This window comes from Pongo abelii, chromosome 17 (assembly GCF_028885655.2).
Source record: "Pongo abelii isolate AG06213 chromosome 17, NHGRI_mPonAbe1-v2.0_pri, whole genome shotgun sequence".
NCBI classification, from domain to species: domain Eukaryota; kingdom Metazoa; phylum Chordata; class Mammalia; order Primates; family Hominidae; genus Pongo; species Pongo abelii.
The window spans coordinates 23,009,491-23,031,301 of record NC_072002.2 but is presented as its reverse complement, the minus strand read 5'-3'; the positions used below and the strand labels follow the sequence as shown (position 1 = coordinate 23,031,301).

The following is a 21,811-nucleotide window of genomic DNA, read 5'->3' as shown; positions in this document are numbered from 1 at the left end:
AAATGAAACATATTCCAACAGGTGAATTCTAGTGACAGAGGTGAGAATATAACCCCTGTGTTCATAGACCAAAGGAATTTCATTCATTGATTCATTCATCCCAAACTCCTAAGCCTGCTTCTTCTCCTCACCCTGCTCCATGCTGAAAATCCCACGTTATACTCTCACTTACAAGGCACCTTCATCTAACACTCTTTTCTTTTACTCTCTCTCCCTCTTTCCTCTTAAACACAGACCCACACACACATATTCACACACAATTGGTAACTTAGTCTTATTCTATTTTAAAAATCAAAATTATTTTCTTTTGATTGTGTAAATTCATCACAGTCTCACTCCAAATAGCAATGAAACTGCTAAAATTGCATGCCAAGTCACTAGTTGAATCGTCTCCAGTTCTTTAGGAGGAAAACATTATTTGGGAAATAAATTTGTTACTCGTGGAAAAAAAGAGTTATTCCGGGAACCTAGGTCTGCACTTATATTTTAACACACCTAGGAACTCAGAAAAAGTGCGAGGTTTTGTCATAGAAGATAGTAATACATCTCCAGGCTTATAACATTTCTATTACAATAACATTTGTAAAACACATTTTTTTTTTTTTGAGACGGAGTTTCACTCTGTATCCCAGGCTGGAGTGCAGTGGCATGATCTCGGCTCACTGCAAACTCCGCCTCCCGGGTTCATGCCATTCTCCTGCCTCAGCCTCCAGAGTAGCTGGGACTACAGGCGCCCACTACCACACCCAGCTAATTTTTTTTGTATTTTTTTTAGTAGAGACGGGGTTTCACCGTGTTAGCCAGGATGGTCTCGATCTCCTGATCTCATGATCCACCTGCCTCGGCCTCCCAAAGTGCTGGGATTACAGGCATGAGCCACCGTGCCCAGCCAGAATGGCTATAATTTTTAAAAAGGCAGATAATAACCAGTGCTACTGAGGACATGGAGAAGTTGAAATGGTCACACACTGCTGGTGGGAATGTAAAATGGTGCAGCAACTATGGAAAACAAAGTGCCAGTTCCTCAAAATGTTAAACATAAAATTTCCATAAGACCAGCAATTCCAGTCCTAGGTTCATTTACCCAGGAGGATTGAAACCGTCTGTCCACACAAAAACTTGTATGTGAATGTTCATAGCAGCATTATCCATCATAACTAAAATATAAAAATGATCCAAATGCCTATTAACAAATGAAAGGATAAAATGTTGTATGGCCATGCAATGGAGTATTATTGGGTATTTAAAAGGGATAAAGAACTGTGCATGCTACCAGTGGATCAACCTAGAAAACATTATGCTAAGTAAAAACAATCTATTTATGAAAGGCTACATATTATAGAATTTCATTCATATAAAATTTCCAGATTAGGCAAATCTGTAGAGACAAAAAGTAAATTCGTGGTTGGCTAGGGCTGAGATAGGATTAGGCAAATCTATAGAGACAAAAAGTAAATTCGTGGTTGGCTAGGGCTAAGATAGGGAGAAAAGGAAGCAACTGCCGTGGGGCTTCTTACACAGGGTTGATGAAAATGTTGCAAAATGGATTGCAGTGATGGTTTCACAACTCTGAATATACTAAAAACCACTGAATTAGACAATTTAAATGGGTGAATTGTATGGTATGTGAATTATATCTCAATAAAGCTATTTTTAAAAACCTACTGTGTGTGACTAGGCATGGTGGCTTACGCCTGTAATCCCAGCATTTTGGGAGGCCAAGGCAGGCGGATCACCTGATATCAGGAGTTCGAGACCAGCCTGGCTAACATGGTGAAACCCCGTCTCTACTAAAAGAATACAAAAACTAGCCGGGTGTGGTGGTGTATGCCTGTAATCCCAGCTGCTTGGGAGGCTGAGGCAGGAGAACCACTTGAATCCGGGAGGCTGACTTTGCAGTGAGCTGAAATCATTCCATTACACTCCAGCCTGGACAACCAGAGCAAAACTCCCTCTCAAACAAAAACAACAGCAATAAACCTACTGTGTGTTAGGTACTGTATTTCCTAAACAATAGAGTTCCCCCAAATCAAAAGGTTTTTGATTTCTTAGTCCTTAAGAAAATGTTACTATAAAAGTATGGGCACTTAGAACTAGTGTCCCTTCAGCTTTAGAAGATTAATAATAAGGAGTTCTATTTTCTGGGATGAAATTTTCCTTTTTCTGTCTATGGAATTCTTCAAAATAAGGAACATTGCAGTCAGGGGAGTATATGCAAGAAGTACATCTTCCTTTTACAATTGTAATGACGTCACAGTCAGGAGGGAATCAACCAAGGACCAGCACCTCAAGGAAGAACACTTGTCGCAGCTGATTTCCTGCCCAGGTGGAAGTTGTTAGAAAGGTTGGGTTCATCTTCCTCAGGACTTGCGTGGTGCTTCTGGCACCCAACACAAACATGGGAGCATCCTCGGAAAAGGGACTTAAAAGCAGTGAATCTCAGCTGAAATCAAGCAGGTGACCTGACTGTCTCCAATAAAAAAGTTTATTTATTGTGCTCCCTCTGGAATGCGGAGAAAATGTTATATTTATTGAATGTTTTTACATTCCAAATGGTTGCTTAGTTCTTGTTTTGCTGCTTCTCTACTTTCAGATCCTTTTCACCATTACTTTTTGGCTACTGCTGAGGCAGCACCTCACAGAGCAAAAAGCTCTGCAAGAAAAGGAAGCTCTTTTATCGGAAGTCAAAATTGGCAGTCAGGAAAATGAAGAAAAAGGTAAATTAGTGTATATGTGCAGCTGGAGAGTTTGGTGCTCAGCAAAATTACAGAGAAAGAACCCCAAAATACATCAGAAAGCTTCAGAATGAATGAAACTGGAATATAAACTTGGAGCATTAAGTAGTTATTACAGCGTGTAACTTTTGAGGTACACGTGAGAGTTGCAAAGGAGTGTTTAAAATGTGCCATTTGGGCCGGGTGTGGTGGCTCACACCTGTAATCCTAGCCCTTTGGGAGGCCAAGGTGGGCGGATCACGAGGTCAGGAGATCAAGACCATCCTGGCTAACACGGTGAAACCCCGCCTCTACTAAAAATACAAAAAACTAGCCGGGCGTAGTGGTGGGCACCTGTAGTCCCAGCTACTCAGGAGGCTGAGGCAGGAGAATGGTGTGAACCTGGGAGGCGGAGCTTGCAGTGAACCGAGACCTCACCACTGCACTCCAGCCTGGGCGACAGAGCGAGTCTCCCTCTCAAAAAAAAAGGTGCAAGGTGCTGTTTGATCCTCACGAAGGTGATTCCCAGTGAAAGAAAAACTGAGGCTCTGAGAAATTAAATGATTCCTCCCAGGTTATACTTCTAGTTAGTATTGGAACCAAGGAGCTAAGTCACATCTTTTACATTTAAAACTTCTCTCTTCTTTCTTAACAATAGTATACCACAATGTAAAAACACAGGATGATGATGTTATCACCTTGATAATTTTAGACCTGCTATATAGGTAAAATTAGAACAGCTTGCTCCCTAACTCCCTAGATATGCCAATAAATGTAAATTTAATATTTGTAGAATGGATTGAAGACTATTGTGAGGTTAAGAAGCACTGTCTTTGAAAAGGAGCCTATAAATGTCCACAGAAGCTGGGCTGGTAACCTTAAGATTAAACCAGTGGCCGTAAGAACGAATACAGGCATATATATATCTCCATACACACACACATATATTTATGTTTAGTTTCTTATTTAGACCTAAACAATGAGTTGTTTTTCAGTAACAAAAGTCTGTCTATAAGATTCAAATCTTGCCTGTATGAGTTTGGATGTCTTTGTTCAACACAGTGATTAAATTAACCAGTTAATTTTGGTAAAAAAATGGTTAATTTGAGATCAACAATTGCTCTGAGCCCTCACTTGATTTTCACTCTCTTCATTCTGTGAATCTACTAGTTGTTTGAATAAATTATTCAAATTAACCCCCAAAATTATTTTGAAATAATTATTCAAGTTCTTCAAATATAAGGCTGTGTAACACAGAGATAAGTCTTATGTATTAGCATATTTTAAAGCAACACAAAATAAGTTTTTTATTTTGATCCATTAAATTGTTTCAAACTTAAATTACAATTACTCTTTCAATCTAATTTAAATTAAATTATGTTTTGCTGTAACTCTTAAATTTTTAGTTATTTAAAAACATGCTTTTTGGTTAAGATTCTTAGCATTAACCACATTTAGTAAAGTACTACTTGGATTGTCTAGAGCCGTGAAGCAATTAGAATTTGAAACTGATATAGTCATTTACATTTGTGCTATTGTTGCCTATTTATTTTTTACATCTCACAGTACTTAAAGCTATCACTGGATATCAGAAATAAAAAAGATCTTGTATATAAATTAGTATTACCAAATTTATTTTCTTGTAAACTGTATTTTGAGAAGGTTATGAAAATTGACTTTTAATCTAGTTATGAATGTTGCCGTGTTTATGAGAATAGCCTAAAATCATCCAAATTATACAATAACTTAGAAAATGCATGCCTCTACATCCTACATCTATCGCACATGGTCAAAGTGTGGTTCTGCACAGATAACCAGCTAAGTATAACAGCACAGTTTTCTATTTGAAGATGAGGAACTTCAAGATATACAAGTGGAAGGAGAGCTCAAAGAGAAGGAGGAAGAAGAGGAAGCGAAGGAAGAGAAGCAAGAGAGAAAGAAGGTAGAGCAAGAGGAAGCTGAAGAAGATGATGAGCAGGACATCATGAAAGTCCTGGGCAATCTGGTGGTGGCCATGTTCATCAAGTACTGGATCTACGTCTGCGGAGGCATGTTCTTCTTCGTCAGCTTCGAGGGCAAAATCGTAATGTACAAAATCATCTACATGGTGCTGTTCCTGTTCTGTGTGGCCCTATATCAGGTAGGTACACAGTTGACCATTTTAATTCTCACATCTGTCCCAGGAATATACATGAGCTACCTTTGCAGAGATTTTAAATCACTAGAATCTCATGAACATGGATAAAGTGATTGGCAAGATTCAAACATTGTATCCCAAGAATCCTAAAATGGGAAATGACTGTCTTCAACTTGTTTACTATTTCACAATTTCAGGGCGGGGTACAGTGGCTCATGCCTGTAATTTCAGCACTTTGGGAGGCAAGAGAGGAGGACTGCTTGAGGCCAGGAGTTCCAAACCAACCTGGGCAAAATACTGAAACCTTGTCTCTACAAAACATTTTCTTAAATTAAAAAATTAGCCAGGTGTGGTGGCACACCTGTAGTCCTAGCTTCTTGATAGACTGAGGCAGGAGGATTACTTGATCCCAGGAGGTCAAGGCTGCGATGAGCTATGCTTGTACCACTGCACTCCAGCTGGGCAACAGATTAAGATGCCATCTTTAAAAAAAGTAAAAATAAAAATTTTAGGTTGTTGAAAAATCAGGAAAAAGTTCATACATAGGTTTTCCAAAAATTATTGATCAAAAAAATCTGTAAAATTGAATTACATTTCTCCTTCCTTCCTTCCTTCCTTCTTTCTTTCTTTCTTTCTCCCTTTCTTTCTTTCTTTCTTTTCTTTTCTTTTCTTTCTTTTTCTTTCTTTGACAGAGTCTTGCTCTGTCCTTTAGGTTGGAGTGCAGTGGCGTGATCTCTGCTCATTGCTCACTGCAATCTCTGCCTCCCAGGTTTGAGCAATTCTCATGCCTCAGCCTCCCAAGTAGCTGGGATTCCAAGTGTGCTCCAACACCTCCAGCTAATGTTTGTATTTTTAGTAGAGATGGGATTTCACCATGTTGGCCAGGCTGGTTTCAAACTCCTGGCCTCAAGTGATCCGCCCTCCTTGGCCTTCCAGAGTTCTGGGATTACAGGCATGAGCCACCGCACCTGGCCTGTAAAAACTGAATTATATTTTAAAATAGTAATTTAAAAGCTAGATAATCTGAAGTCATAGAGTATTCCTAGGTATACTTTTGCATTTCAGGCTTTAGGGTCAGAAAACGATATATGTGTGGCATGTGCCTGCTCTTTGTGTACATATATATACGTATAGTGCATTGACTGCTTTCATATTTCATTAATTAAAAGAATTTCATTCATTAAAATAAGTCAATATATGAGATACATTAAAATGAGTTAGTTCTCCACCGACTCACTTTTAACTGATGATAAAAGAGAACCCAATAATAGAAACACATGAAACAGTGAAATATCTTGCAGGTAGCCAACAAAACAAATAAAGGAACTACAATAAACAAGAGTATATCATATGTTAAGTTAAAAAAATCTCAAAAGAAATCAGTGAACTTTTGAATACTCTTAAAAATTCAGGATAGATGTTCTCTAATGAATATCCACAGCTTACGGTAAAACGAGATGTCTTTTTTCTGTGGTTGTTTCACATTTTCATTCATACAATATTGCTTTCAATTTCAAAATGGATGTGGTTTTCTCTGAGCAATGATAACCACAACGACAGCAGCACCTACCCTAGTGTTCTTTGAGCGCCCCCTATGGGCCAAATAGCTTGCAGGAACCAATAAACAATATCTATTTCATCCTGGTAGCAACCCTGCAAAATAGGCACTTATGGAAGGTTCAGCCTCTTCCTCACACAGTTAGCAACCATTTATAGAACTGGGGTTCTAACCCAGGACCACTCCACTATGATAGACACGGAACATTAAAAACTAGAAATGAAATAGACTTTATTTTCAGACATTTGTAAACGTATCACTTGTCTTACTTGAATTAAACCAAGTATTTTTGTGAGTTTTCCTAAAAGTGATTTTTTTCTCATTTTTTTTCAATGTCTGATTCGCAGGTGCACTATGAATGGTGGAGGAAAATTCTAAAATATTTTTGGATGTCAGTGGTTATTTACACTATGCTGGTGCTTATCTTTATATACACATATCAGTTTGAAAACTTCCCAGGCCTGTGGCAAAATATGACTGGATTGAAAAAAGAAAAGTAAGCAATTTTGAGTTGAAAATGATGAACAAGATGAAGACTTGAATGCACATTGTTCAAAGCATCTTTAAGGAAGATTTTAGTAATGCATGATGTCATCAATGTCTATAAGTTCCTCAATAATAGAAATTAAAACTGAGTCATTTTTGTGTTCTCTTTACTTAGCCCTTAGCTTAGAACATAATGGGCACTCCATGAATTTTCAGAATTTTAATGAAATGACGTTTTCTAATGTTAATTTCATGTGAAACACACCTAACACTTAGTCATGCTTTCTGCTCTCCACATTGGAGCTCAGTTCTTCAATTCATAAGTAAGTTCATGCACTTATAACATAAAGTAGCAGACTTTGCTCATTTATGTTGCTGGGTGCTTAGATTCTAAGGAGTATTTAGTGCCATAAAGAAATAAATTTCTCCAAGTGCTCATAGACTTGTGATAATGAGATGGTTTTTCCTGCGCATGTAGGAGATAGTGCTCTATCCTTTTCTAATTTGCTTCTGTAAACTTCTGAAATTAGTTTGGAAATCCAGCCAGCATTGGGTTTTGAGCTGAATATATTGATGTGGCTGAGAAGGGAAGCCCCTTAGAAGTCTCTGTCCCTTAGAAGGGAAAGATAACTGTGTAACTAGACCAACACAGCTGAAGTGTCTATACAATAAGCGTTTATTAAATGTTGTCCGTGTGCTGACACTGTTTTGTGCCTGGAATATGACAGGGAACAAGACAGACAAAATCTAAGCCCTGTAGATCTTATATTCTAGCAGAGGAGACAAACAAAACTATTTAGTGTAAAATAAGTCTATTACACTTTGTGACAGGTCTGTGAAGGAAACAGACAACAGGCTGAGGCAGTGAGTAAGGGGGAATTATAAATGAGTGACTGGCACGGGCTTTGCTGAGGAGCTGGTTTAAACTCCAGCTGAAGCATCGGAAGAAGCTTGTCTTAGGAAAAGTGTGTGAGTTGGAGTCTGGGGTGTGGAAGGGCATTTCAGGCAGAGGGAACAGCACATGCAAAGGTCCTGAGACAAGTCATAGTTTGGCACAGTTCATAAGAGGAACTGATGACAGGGTGTGAGTGCACAGCGAAGAGTGGGGAGAATTCAGGCAGGCAGCTGGAACGTGCATGGCTTGTAGGTAGCATTATTTGTATTTTATTCTTGGTGGAATTTTCCAATCTTTAAAGATCCCTTCACTAGCTGAGAAAAAGCGATGCATGGGAGTAGAAACAAGGAGACTAGTTAGTAGGCAGCAGCACTGGTCCTGTGAGAAATGATGGCAGCTTCCCCTAGATTCAGTGGAGGCAGAGACGGATAACAGGAGTGGGTGATTCAAGAGGTGCTTAGGATGCTGAAGGAAATATGGATGAATGAGATATGAAAGAAAAGAACATAGGAGATGTCTGACTTCTCAGTTTGCGCAGGGTAGACAGTTGTACCATTTATTGGTTCAGGGATACTAGAGTGGGGAGAGGGATGTGGAGAACAGCTTTGCCAAGAAAAATAGGAAAATCAAGAATACTGTTTTGGAAACACTAATATAAAATAACTGAGAAACAACCAATTTCCAGTAGCAATTTGGGCACGAGAATCTTACAGGAGGAGCCTGCGCTGTAGATGCACTTTGAGTCCTCGGTGTAAGGATGATGTGTAAATCCACAGAAGAGGATTTCCCTAGGGGGAAAGCACAGCTGGAAAAGAGATCAAAACAGAGTCCTGGGGATATTTCAGCCTCTAGAGGTCCAATAGAAAAGGAGGAGATCATGGAGGAACAAGAAACCAAGAGAGTGTGATGGCGTCAAGACCACACTCGCTTCAAGGAGGACCAGAGGTTTAATTAAATAAAGCTAGAGAAGTAGCCCTGGAATTTGGCAATGTCAAGGTTTATTATTGACCATTGTTAAAGTAGGTTAGCTGGCTTGGTGGAAATGAAAGCCATATTGGACCATAGAGAGAGGGATGCAATAAACGATAGAGCTGACAGGAGTGTAAGACTGTGATGTAGTTTATCACAAAGAGTCAGTGACTTCATTGCGTAAGAGAGGTTCCTGCTTTTTATTTTGTTTTGTTTTGCAGGCTTGAGGATCTTGGCTTAAAGCAGTTTACTGTGGCTGAACTATTCACTCGCATATTCATCCCAACCTCCTTTCTGCTGGTGTGCATTTTACACCTGCACTATTTCCATGACCGGTTCCTTGAACTCACGGACCTCAAGTCCATTCCCAGCAAAGAAGACAACACCATCTACAGGTGAGCCACTGGAAGAAACGCAGACCTCTTATTAAGAGGAAGGCAGCCTTCAACCCTACCTTAGGTTGGCCACCTTGCGAGAAGCCAGTAATCTAAAAGTTTCAGCCTTGAATTTTCCATGAGTATCAACTTGTGAGAAAAAGAGGAAAACGTGGAAGATTCTGTGACACGTTCTGAAACAATGGGTAGTGACTTATGACTGGTTAATTTAAAGTGATCTTGATCGTCTTGTGAGATATTCAGAGTAGCTGTGGAGACTTAAATATTTTACAGTTGATATGTGTATTTGTGTCTAGGCTGGTTATATCTTTTTAGAACATTTAGGGAATCTGGCTAATTCAGAGGATTTTTCCATTATGCCGACCGCAAGTACAGAAGTCTTCTGAGAGCATAGCAAAAGATGATGGGCAGAGTTTTGCCTTCCATTTTGGAAATAAAGAACTTTGGCTAAAAAAACAGAATCTGCAATTGACTAGTAACTACAATCATATTTAAGAAGACAACATGATGACAATATCTTCTTTTAGCAGCTTACTGTTGTTTTCTCCTCATCAATAAATATACATTGTTTGCAAATAACAGATGGGATATTACTTTTCCTGCCCATATTTATTCAAACCACAATGGGTTATCACAAATCCTTCACTGTGTTCCATCACAGGGAGATCACAAGCATTCTTTTAGTGAATGCTGACGATGGTCTTCCTTTCGCCTCATGTTTAGCCTATAATTCAGATATTGGAAAAATACTTGTTAAGCAGCTAAGGGAGCAAAGGGCTGTATTGAGAGGAGCACAGAGGCCACAGATGAAAATTCTCCTTAATTATTTGACTTTAAGGGAAAACATGAAGATATCAATAGAAGATGAAGTAAGAGTTCATTATATGCATTTCATAAAATGCCCAACTTCCCGCGTTCTGCTGTGTAGGAACTAGAGTTATGGATAGACCCAAAACACTTATTCAATGATGAGAAACATTTTATAATCCTTGTTTATGACCAGCAGATTCACTTTCCTTATTGTGTTGTATTTTGCCTATCATTCTGATACTTCAGATGACTCGTAACCCATGGAACCAAGAGGTATCAATCAGTCATGACTTATTTTGCTATCTAGCCACCAGGAAAATCAGGCTCTGCTAAAACCTCTCTGCTTCCAAGGCCCCGGCAGGGAGGAGGGCATGGATGGGGTCAGTGGCTTACCCTCTCCATATATGTACTCCTACTACCTTCAGTGATGATCAAGCATTAGGAAAAATAAAGTAGTTATTAGAAGTTTGGGGAACCCTAGAAGATATCATTCATAGACAAACTTGATGGCAGGGAAAATCACCCCAAGTTTAAAAGTTTACAAAGACAATGCCTGCACATAAAAGTGAGAATTGCCAATAATCAGAAAAAGGATTTTTTAAAATCATTATTTTGACATTGCTTGTGATCCATGTGGATAAAACTAGTATTTCATATTTAATTCTGACCATGTAACATGTTTAAATTTACTATAAGCCCTCACCATTCTTTTCAAGGGCCCTATTAAATAATTACAAAGTATTTTAGTTAGCAGAGTCAATTTGTATGTTCGCGAAGGAGTTGTAATTATTAACCATTGCTAATGAAATCTTTTTTAAAATTTTTTTCTTCCAAATGCCATTTCTTCTCTTGAATATTCATTTTTTTTTTCTCACTAAAAGTGCCTCCAGCATGCAGGAGCCTTTTTCTTGCTGTTTTTCTTAACATGGATGTGTCTGAGTCTTCTGTCACGCAATCAAACAGAGATATAATTCACCATTTACCCAGAAAAGTAGAAACATGCAGGACCACAGTTTTGCAGAAGACAATTCGGCTCACCAGCCTAGAGACTCCCAGGGTTTGGACCTAGCGTATGTGAAAACTGAATTAAGGTCCCACAGAATTCCCTTTAAGCATGTATAGCAGTGTTTAGCCTATGCGGGTTCTGGGGAAGGACTGCAGCCCGCGTCAAGATGTAGGTTCTGTGTTTCCTCAGCTGCCGCTTCACAGCCGTTACCCTGCACCCTTAACGGTGAATTTTCCAAGTAAATGTAAAGGGTGAGGAAAGAGTGTGTAATGCCAGTTCTCTGAAGAGTTTAAGGACATAGGATTTCATTTTTCGTTCTATGAAAATTATATAATTATATTATATATAATTATATAATATAATTATATTATATATAATTATATAATATAATTATATTATATATTATATATAATATAATTATATTATATATTATATATAATATAATATATAATATATAATATAATATAATTATATAATATATAATTATATAATATTTAATATAATATATATTATTTAATATAATATATATTATATAATTATTTATATATAATAATATAATATATATCATATATAATTATATGATATATAATTATATGATATATTATATAATATGATATACATTGATATATATAAATATGTAATATATAATTATATTATACTATATTACATATAGTATATAAAATGTTCAATGCTTAACATATAATATATATAATGTTCAAATTTTAAATATATATATAGGTTTTTTTTGGGCAACTCTTTCTCATGGGAGTATTTTCCTTGCTCATAATTTTCACCTCACAGTATTTCTTGTCCTTGGAGTCCTAATACAATGGCTACATTAAAATCAAAATGATGAAGAAAAAGGAATATTTTGAGAGTTGGAATTGACTGTCAGGCTTTGCTTTCTCTGCTCCTGCCTCCTAAACGGATGCTTTACAAGAAATGGCCCACAGATCAGGAATAACCGATTCGCTCGTTAAGCTGATTTCCACACTGTTGTCTCTGGAGATATGCAACTCTTCTTTTCCTGTTTCATCACTTGTTGGTGTATATGTGCTTATGCACACAGATGTAACATAGGCACATGTCTGTTGTGTATAAAGCAGAATTTATTATGTTTAGATTTACAGAATTTACAAAGTCAGCCTTATGAAAATATAATAATATGGGAAGAAATTATTATTTCTAAGTAGGCAACCTCAGGAATATTATTTCACCTATATATTGATAGAAATTCATATTATAAGAATTATAATGTATAACATGTTTATTATATAATACATAATTAGCGATGATTTGCAAAGGACTATTTAAATATTCATTACTGTTTTTTTTTTATTTGAAACGGAGTCTTGCTCTGTTGCCCAAGCTGGAGTGCAGTGGTGCCATCTCGGCTAACTGCAACCTCCGCCTCCTGGGTTCAAGCAATTCTTCTGCCCCAGGCTCCCAAGTAGCTGGGACTACAGGCATGCGCCACCATACCTGGCTGATTTTTGTATTTTTAGTAGAGACAGGGGTTTCACCATATTGGCCAGGCTGGTCTCAAACTCCTGACCTCATGATCCACCAGCCTGGACTTCCCAAAGTGCTGGGATTACAGGCGTGAACCACCACACCCGGCCATATTCATTACTTTTATATCTCTTTAATTTGTGCATGGTTTGTTTTAGAAAGTATTATTATGCACAGAGAAATGAAATGACCTTTTTTAAACTATAGTTTCAGCAAAACCTTAGAAAACAGCATGTTGAATATGGCCACTGAGTAGGATCCTTTTTTTAAAAAATTCTGGGGTAGCAGCAAAAATTAATTTTTTGAATTATATTTTATTTCATAAAATATACCTTGAGGCCAGGCACTGTGGCTCACGCCTGTAATCCCAGCACTTTGGGAGGCTGAGGAGGGTGGATCACCTGCAGTCAGGAGTTTGAGACCAACTAGGCCAACATAGTAAAACCCCATCTCTACTAAAAATACAAAAATTAGCCAGGTATGATGGCATACACCTGTAATCCCAGCTACTTGGGAGGCTGAGGCAGGAGAATCACTTGAACCCAGGAGGCGGAGGCTGCCGTGAGCTAAGATACATCACTGTACTCCAGCCTGGGTGACAGAGCAAGACTCTGCAAAAAAAAAAAAAAAAAAAAAAAAGTACCTTAAAAAATTTAAACATTACAAATTTGTAATAAAGTGTGTGAGATGGAGAGGGATGAGAAGGGAGAGGCTTGTTATCTTTTAGCATTTTTCCTGAACATTGTCTGATTTAATGTTGCTACTGAATCTTGCTGTCTAGACTCTTCTTCAAGGCATGAAGCCTGTGAGGGTGGCTATACTTGATGCTAGGAAGCTTAAGGGAGTCCACTTCGTTCACCTCTGTCTAACAGTCTCCTCTCTTTCTCTCCAACCTGTCTCTTCATTGCATCCCTGTGCTTCCGTCTGCCACCTCGTAGCCATGCCAAAGTCAATGGTCGCGTATATCTAATAATAAATAGGTGGGTACTCAATGTTTTCTCTCTTATTTTTGTTCAAAGCTGTTTCTTGCTGTGTTAAATTCTTAACTGCTTTATACATGAAAAATCGTGTTGTCAGATAGTGGACAATGGTCTTCAGGTATGCTCATGGATGTATTTTGCAAACCAAACCATTTGGTATCTGTACCGAATTGTGCCACCAAGTGGATGTGGAGGCTGTTGAGGGTCTTCAGCTGGTGCTCAGCCTTTGGCCTTGGTTCAAACTTATGTCCCATTCATTCTGTTCTTTGGTAGAATTAGTGCAAGGCTTGTCTGAGAACTCCCCTCCTTCTTGAACACATAACTGAGAGCTCAGCTCAAGAACCACCTCCTCCACAAACCCTCCCATAAATGCCAACATTCCTGCTGAGAGTAATCCGCCTTCCCTCTGAACCCCCGTAGCACTCCATCACTGATGCTCTCCTGACACTTGCCTTCCAGTCCTCTGTCTGATCTCCTGCCTGCTTGTCTTATCTGCCTTGCTAGAGTAGGGGCATAACTTTCTCAGATCTGGACTCCCGCTATGATTCGCCAAGATGTCCCCATGTCACCTACCCCAGCGCCTTACCCATGAAGTGATATTCGATAGATATTTCCTAAATGAAATGAAAGTTGTCACAATATATGGTTTTAAAAACATCACTTTCTTCAAATATATCTCTACTTGAAAGAAAGAGCAACATATTATTGAAGAGGGATATTTTACATCACCAGATTTCATATGTTTGCACAGCACAAAAGGCACCGAGATGGCACTGAGACATGGACTTTCCTTAAGATGCATATCACCTAGCTGGGGAGATAAAACATATAATGTCCATGCAAAATAAAAAGCAAGTTTTGATAAATGTTGTGCAATAGGTTATCCTCCAGAGTTATCCTTTGGGATCTAACTTACTAAAACTATTTTACTTTACTAAGTAGGTGAATTAAAATATTCACTCTTGTAATTGCATATCATTAGTAATAAAGCTAGTAATTTAGTCAGAGAAATATATCTTGCAATAAATCCAATTAACAAAATAATTCTTCAAAAGATTTGTTGGTTTTCTAGCCCGTTCGCTTTCCTTATAGGTAAAATCCTAAGGCAGACAACCAAATCACAAACCCTAAGAGGCACAACTTCTAACCAAGTATGAAAAGCAGAGTCACTTGTGGATTGCTGAGGGAGGAGGAATGAACGAGGCCTGTCAGGTTTCTTGGGGGCTGGTTTTTGACAACCTGAGAAAGAAACATCAATAACAGGTTTTTCAGCTGATAGGTAGAGAAGTAAGAAACAGACTCTAGCTAGAAATCCTGAGCAATAATCTAAATCCCATCCCTCCAAACATAAGGGACTCCTCACTCTCTTTATCTCTGTGTTTCTTATGAAGCATTTAGCATTTGCTTTGTAAAGAGAAAGCTGAGACCTATAAGAGGGCAAGAGTTGGTTTGATGGGCTCCCTTGGCAGCAACTTGTATGACTTTTGATCCCAAAGGACCAGACTTATATCATGAATGGGAGCTTATGCCCCTTACCCCAAGCCACAAGGCCAGCTAGTTCTCTCAGGACTTCTTAGAAGTATCAAAGTTCAAAGTCACCCCAAATGACCAAAAACTTGCAATATCCCATCTTTACCTTCTTTCCAGTGAAATCTCATATTTTTGTGTGAATATTAACATGTTAAGAGCAGCCAGAGGCCGGGCACGGTGGCTCACGCCTGTAATCCCAGCACTTTGGGAAGCCAAGGCAGGTGGATCATGAGGTCAGGAGATCGAGACCATCCTGGCTAACACGGTGAAACCCCGTCTCTACTAAATATACAAAAAATTAGCTGGGTGTGGTGTCGGGCGCCTGTAGTCCCAGCTATCCAGGAGGCTGAGGCAGGAGAATGGCATGAACCTGGAAGGCGGAGCTTGCAGTGAGCAGGGATGGTGCCACTGCACTCCAGCCTGGGCGACAAAGCGAGACTCTGTCTCAAAAAAAAAAAAAAAAAAAGAGCAGCCAGAGCTATGCCTCAAAGGAAACGTTATCAAACAAGCCTGTCTCTCATTTTATAATGTGTGCTTCTGAAATGCTGTATGCAGTGTTGAGTAGGGCTGATTATCCATTAGAATGACAGGGTGAATCCTTTAATAAATATATAAGCTTGCTTTCTCTCTTAATTTATTCCTTTATGTTCAATGTTTTATAAGGAGAATAAAATATTTATAAATGTTAGTTCTGGGCTGAAAGAGGGGCATACCTACAATTCAACTTAAGAGTTGATTAAAATTTAGACATGACTTTACAAGTTGTAAGGTAGGGTAGTGTATTGAGGACAGTAGGTCACTTTGATAACATTTTAAAAATATAGATAATTGTGGTTAAGTTGCAACTGACCTAGTAAACAGGATACATTTTACCAACACACATAATTAAGATGTAATATTCAATTCACAAATTAAATGCTTCTATGTGAATACAATCTTCTAAAAGTGCTTTTGAGTTCTAGATAATAATTTATCTTAAACAGTAAAATTATTTTACTTTAAATGTTACTTATATTAAACACTACACAGGTGCAAGTCACCTTTTTGCTAACAGTCTAATGATAACAGTGTCAGTGCGGTTTACATTACCACATATTCCAAATTAGAATCATAAAAACACATGACATTCAGACTAAGGAGATTTTACAATGCTAGAATTTCCATTTTCTTTCATGGAAAGTAGTTTACTATGTAGCTTTTCAAAGTCAGGTCCTTGTACAGAATTAACCCTCTTTGAGGGTCCCTGTCATGTAATTTGTTTCTTCTGTTTCAAATAAGGATGTATCTCCAGTGCATAAAATTTCTTCACCCAAGATTCGGTGAATTATAGTGCACCCCAAGCACAGTACTACATTTTGTAAGGGTGATGAGTAGAGCAGGACTGGATTCTGTCTTCAAGGGGAAAGTCCCCAGAACCCATACTTAGAATAAAATGACAGAGTCACAAATGGAGAAACACACATTGGGTGCTGCACAAAGCTGTGGAAGTGTAAAGAGTGAGTGAAGACACAAACAAATACTTGTCATCTGCTCCGTTAGAACATGAAAGGAGAGAGCCATTTTGCTTAATGGTCAGTGAGAAGGTTAGAGCTCAGAGCCTGAATAAGAGCAAGGAAACAAAGTTATCAGTAATGTTAAAGAAAACCCTAAGAGAAGAAATGCACTTCCTGTGTAGAAAGACATCCAAAGCAGCCTTATTGAAGGCAGTGGAGGAAGGGGCTTCTCCGAGAATCCTGTTCATCATCACGCTTATTATTTGGAGTCCCAAAGTCAAAATCCTTCATATGACCATTAGGTAATTTGCACCTGATGTTCAGTAAAGAATTATAAGTCTTATAAGTTCCTTAGCCTGAAGCCTGATGTTCAGTAAAGAATTACAAGTCTTGTAAGTTCCTTAGCCTGAAGCCTGATGTTCAGTAAAGAATTACGTCTTATAAGTTCTTTAGCCTGAAGTTTCCGGGAGTTTGTTTACTAGAGTGGGTTTTTAAATTTTGTTTTTGGAAAATCAAGATCCATTTTCTTTTTATTTGCTAGGAAGGAAAAAAAAAAGCTGAATTAAAATACACAGGCTTTCCCGGAGAGTCCATACAGCTGTTGCTTCTAGCAACCGCAGCTGGGTCTGCCTCGGAAGCTTGCATTTGTGCAGAACCACCTCTGCCGCTCCCACTCCTCAGGGAATGCAGTAGTTGAAATCACACACAGAAAGCCCAGTAAACAGAACCCTGAGACCATTGGGAAACAGATTCCCGACGAAGAAATGTTTGCTCTTTTTTTTTCTTCTGAATGGTCTTCTATAAAATAGCCAAGTTCTGTTAAAGAAGGTGCTGATGACAGAATCATAGTCTAAGTTTAATACCTTCCCTATCATCCATCATTGTGTAGGCTCTTGCAAAAGCATGTTTCTAATTCTGCTTTTTCTTTACAATGAATTTATGATGCAGATTATCAAACCGTAATATATGAAAATCTACCATTAGAAGATGGCTCCTTACTTTAAAATGTTTCCTGTGTAATTAACCACTGTGTTAACTGCTTAACAGAAACCACCTTAATTTTTACAACCTCCTATAAATAGGCACTATTGTTTCAGCTAACTGAGACTTAAAAGATAGGTTACATAGCTTTGCCATCTCATCTAGCTAGTAAGTTTTCTGGTGAAGACTTGAACCCAAGTCTTTTAACATTCTTCCCTATGGCCTCTAAAAACAATGTTATGATAAAAATGAGAAAAAGAGAGAGAGAAAAGTAAAAGGATTCACACAAGTGTCTTTTTGAAACAGTACACTTTATTCATGCATTTAAAATATTTTTATCTATGTTTTATGCACACAGTTTTTAATAATACAAGGTACAATTCTCTGGAATTTCTCAAGATAGTTAATAAACCCCTAGACTAGTAAATGACAGCCTGATACATAATTTCTTTTTTTTCTTCTTTTTTGTTGTCCATTACAAGCTCACGAGGTTAGACTGCTCCAGAGAGGGTCTGGGGTTTGTGGCTCTAAGGTCAGAGGGAATGAGCAGTGTTGGATGCAGAGATGCCCTTCTCATTTGTCCGCAGCTGCATCTTGTCCCATTACAAGTTTCTAGAAATCAGCCTTGTGGACCTACTTCCAAAAGGCTTACTACAGTGTCTTCCTCTGATTCTTTCATTGAACAATCTCTCCTCAATGCGCTCTACCTGCGGCATGGCAGTTTCGGGGGTCGTTGCTTGAGGACATCTGCTGTGTAACTGTAGTAGCAGCTGCGGAAACAGCCTCCCCTCTTTGAGTTTCACTCTGTTAATAGCAGTAATTGTTAGAACGTAGTTTTCTTGTCGTATGAGGTTGCAGCAGTGTCAATGTAGACCTTTAAGATTCACTCTGAGGTGGTCCCACCTCACACTGCAACCACCAAATTCCTTGTCTTAATAAAGGTATCCTATAATTTATAAAATGCATCCCTGAAGAGAACAAATACATACTGACGACTGTGCAGCAGCCGATCACTTCCATATTTAATAACATTTCACATGGAGAGTCCTGACAAAGCAGGAACGGCAAATATGTTCCCTGAGATTTGGTGTGTGGCACTGGTATAGAAGATATGGGTTGCAATTTTAAGAGTAGCTAACTTCTCCAAAGTTGAGAGGATGAATTGACTAGCTTAGTAAAATAAGGAAGTAGTATGTCAGCATAACTCCTTCCACCAGTGTAAAACTCGCCTCAGATTCTCTCCCTCCGTTAAATTAACAATCTGTTTCTGGCATACTATCATTTACCTGCTGGACATCCTGTGCAAGGGAATTGTTTGAATGATAATCTAAAAGTGTAGGGAAAATGTGGATTCCTTACAACAGTTACCCAAAATGATAGGCATGTTTACAAATACCAAATCAACAAGTTGAAAGTAAACCTGCATTTTATCTAATCAAACTTCCTCATTTGGTAGAAAATTAATCAACTTTCACAAAGTTAAATAGTTTACTCAGAACCTACGATTATCCAGATAGAATAATCTTATTTATTGTCCATCTTGTTTGAACCCTGCTAAAAATTTCTGGATTAACTATGATAAGTAGAGAAGACTATCAGTATGTCTACTAGGCTTTTTCTTAATGTAGACTTTATTGCCCAGAAGTTCTTTAAAACATTAATTTGAGTATGAATAAAAAGATATGCTTTTAAAAAACTGTAGGAGAAGGATGGGACTTGTTATGGTCCACTAAGAAATAAACTGTAACATCCCAGGCTGCTGAGTGGGCTCACTGGAAGCTCTCTCTCCCTGTATTCTTTCTCTGGTTCAGGATCTCACACAGTCTTCCCACGGCTGCCAATCAACAGTTCGCATCAGTGACTCTCAGGTGGGGACATGATGCAGATGTCTCACTCCTGAAAACACTTAGCTTCCATGGCATATGCTTTAGATGACAGAGTGGGATTCGTCTACACAAAGGCTGACTGAAAGCACACATTCTTTTAAGAAATTTTTAAAAACTTAACAAAAATGTGAATGACTTGGTTCTTGCAAGATGGTTTGTTGCGTTACTAAAAAAGCATGACATAATTTGCCTCAGCAGTCTCAGTATGCTCTCTCCTTTACAAACCTGCAATCCTGTCCACTCTCAGATTAGTTGCCAAGCCTAGGGGTCAGAGCAAAGCACGCTATTGATGCCACCCTGGAATGCATTTGGCATTAGGGCATTACTGCAACAGGCATACAGGAATGCAATAGTGGATGATATGTAGCATGATATGTGATCTCTGACATTCCTTATAATTCTTCTGTTCTCATCTCCTTTTTTTCTTTCTATTTCAATTACTATGAGCAGCATCAAGAAAAAATTACCAATCCACCAAAATGAGTAAGTCCCCCTGTGAAGCCATGAAATGCTTGCTCTACATGATGCCATTTCATGCTTCTACACCCTAAACTCTGACCATTTTCTCCTCTGGGAAAAATGTCAAGTTTAGGTGTCGATAGCTCTCATTACCAACTAATCACTAGAACCTGAATTAGAAAAGCTAACAAGACCTAACCGAGTTTACAGTTTGTTTTTAGAAAGAACTTAAAACAAACCAACCAAAAAGAAAGTGACAAAACGCTAACACCCCACCTTGTGAGGTCTTTGTACATGCACTGATTTCATTTGTGTTTATCCTCCTTTTAGTTGCCCCTCACTCAAATCTCTCCCAACACCCTTTCCTCTTCTGACTCAGCTGCTCTCTGCCAACAGACTGGCCCACCCGGAAGGAAGCCTCCCGGACCTCACCATGATGCACCTGACTGCCAGCCTGGAGAAGCCAGAGGTGAGGAAGTTGGCTGAGCCTGGGAAGGAGAAGCCTGAGGGCTACTCTGAAAAAGCCCAGAAGGGTGATCTTGGGAAAGACAGTGAGGAGTCAGAGGAGGACGGAGAGGAAGAGGAGGAATCCGAGGAGGAGGAAGAAACATCAGGTAATCAGCCCACTACCAGCAGCTGCTCAGAGAATGCTGGCTGCCAGACTGAGTGAAGGAAACATCGACTTGCTCCAAAAGAATACATATTTGACCCAGTCCATTACATAAAAATTGGAGTGGTTTTTGTTTGGTTGCTATAGTTATAATATTACTGTTCCAATTTCTCCAACAATTTCTTTTTAATTCTGATGGAGTAGAGACCAGACGGCTGGTTATCAGTGACTGACCCACAAGTAGTGCTCCTGTCCATACACTGGCGGGGCATGGTGTTGACCACGTGCTCAGTCAGAGCCTCTCTGTTTCTACCAGATGCAGGTACAACCTGGCTGTGCAGAATCTCCAAAGGCTCTAGACATCGCCTGTACAAATGCATTCTCAAGAAACCATTCTGAGACTTTTCCAGGAAACCGAAAATTAAGAATATATTTCTAGCTCTGATCTGATGCCTAAGGACATGGGAACTGGAGGAGAAATTCAGCAATTGGATAATTATAGTTTCAAGCAAACTCCTAGAGATGTTTTTGTCAATATTGTTGTTTTAGGAGTTTCAATCTTCATTCTTTGGGCTCTTCTTTTCTACTTCCCTTCCTAGACTTGAAATAATGTTTTAATAGAGCATGATGAACCTTGAGCAGCCTCAGTGATCAGGAAATGTTATCTGACAGAGAATATAAAGTCTACATAGCAGTTTCCAGAAAGACTGGGACAAACCAGAGAGCATCATCTCTGGGGTGAGCTTCTGGGGCTATGACCTTAAGATGCTGCACTTGTCTTTGCTGGTAAACTGTCCTTAACAAAAGTAGAAAACAAAAAAAGTAGCAAGAAGACCCCTTCCAAAGGTTTGTGCCCCTTAAACCTGGTTTTCTTTCCCCACTTACCTCAGAACACAGAGGACAGGACCAGAAATGTTCTCTCCGTGTCTGAGCTTGTGAATTCCTCAGTGTGAAGGGGAGACCCCAGCTCTGTGAGGCCAAGTAGTTAAGCTAGGATTTTATGACACTACTTCAAGATGGATTTTGAGCTTTACTAATAGGTCCTGCCCAAAATTGCACAGCCACTTTTCTCTCAATCCCTCATGTCCGTGGCAGCTACACATCTAAATCATGCTCATTTATTACCTACACCTTTTTATTGACTACCATCTGAGTCACCCTCTAAATACAGTAGTCCTGCCTTAGCCTTGGGAGACATGTTCTAAGACTCCCAGTAGATGCTAAAACCTCAGATAACACTGAACCCTGTATACACTATGCATGAATTTCTTTTTCCTTCTTCACAATTACACAGAGAGAAGAGTTGTTCTTACCTTAGATCTTAGCAACCTCAGCGTACATTTTTTTCTTTCCTTATTAATAAAATTGAGAATTGTTACCATTCACTTAA

General features: G+C 38.7%; 1 protein-coding gene across 12 annotated transcripts in view; it reads left to right on the top strand.

Moving 5' to 3' along the window:
• The window catches only part of PIEZO2 (piezo type mechanosensitive ion channel component 2), a 474,768-nt gene that overhangs the window by 351,130 nt on the left and 101,827 nt on the right, over nt 1-21,811 (top strand). For 7 of the 12 annotated variants that reach the window (XM_063716832.1, XM_054538170.2, XM_054538166.2 and 4 more), the window contains exons 14-20: nt 2,594-2,717; nt 4,565-4,854; nt 6,757-6,905; nt 8,981-9,154; nt 13,421-13,462; nt 19,803-19,835; nt 20,208-20,425. In XM_063716832.1, coding sequence (XP_063572902.1) covers nt 2,594-2,717; nt 4,565-4,854; nt 6,757-6,905; nt 8,981-9,154; nt 13,421-13,462; nt 19,803-19,835; nt 20,208-20,425 — 1,030 coding nt within the window. The remainder of the gene's footprint in view (nt 1-2,593; nt 2,718-4,564; nt 4,855-6,756; nt 6,906-8,980; nt 9,155-13,420; nt 13,463-19,802; nt 19,836-20,207; nt 20,426-21,811) is intronic. The other 5 variants (XM_024235892.3, XM_063716831.1, XM_054538165.2 and 2 more) reach the window with 2 other exon arrangements.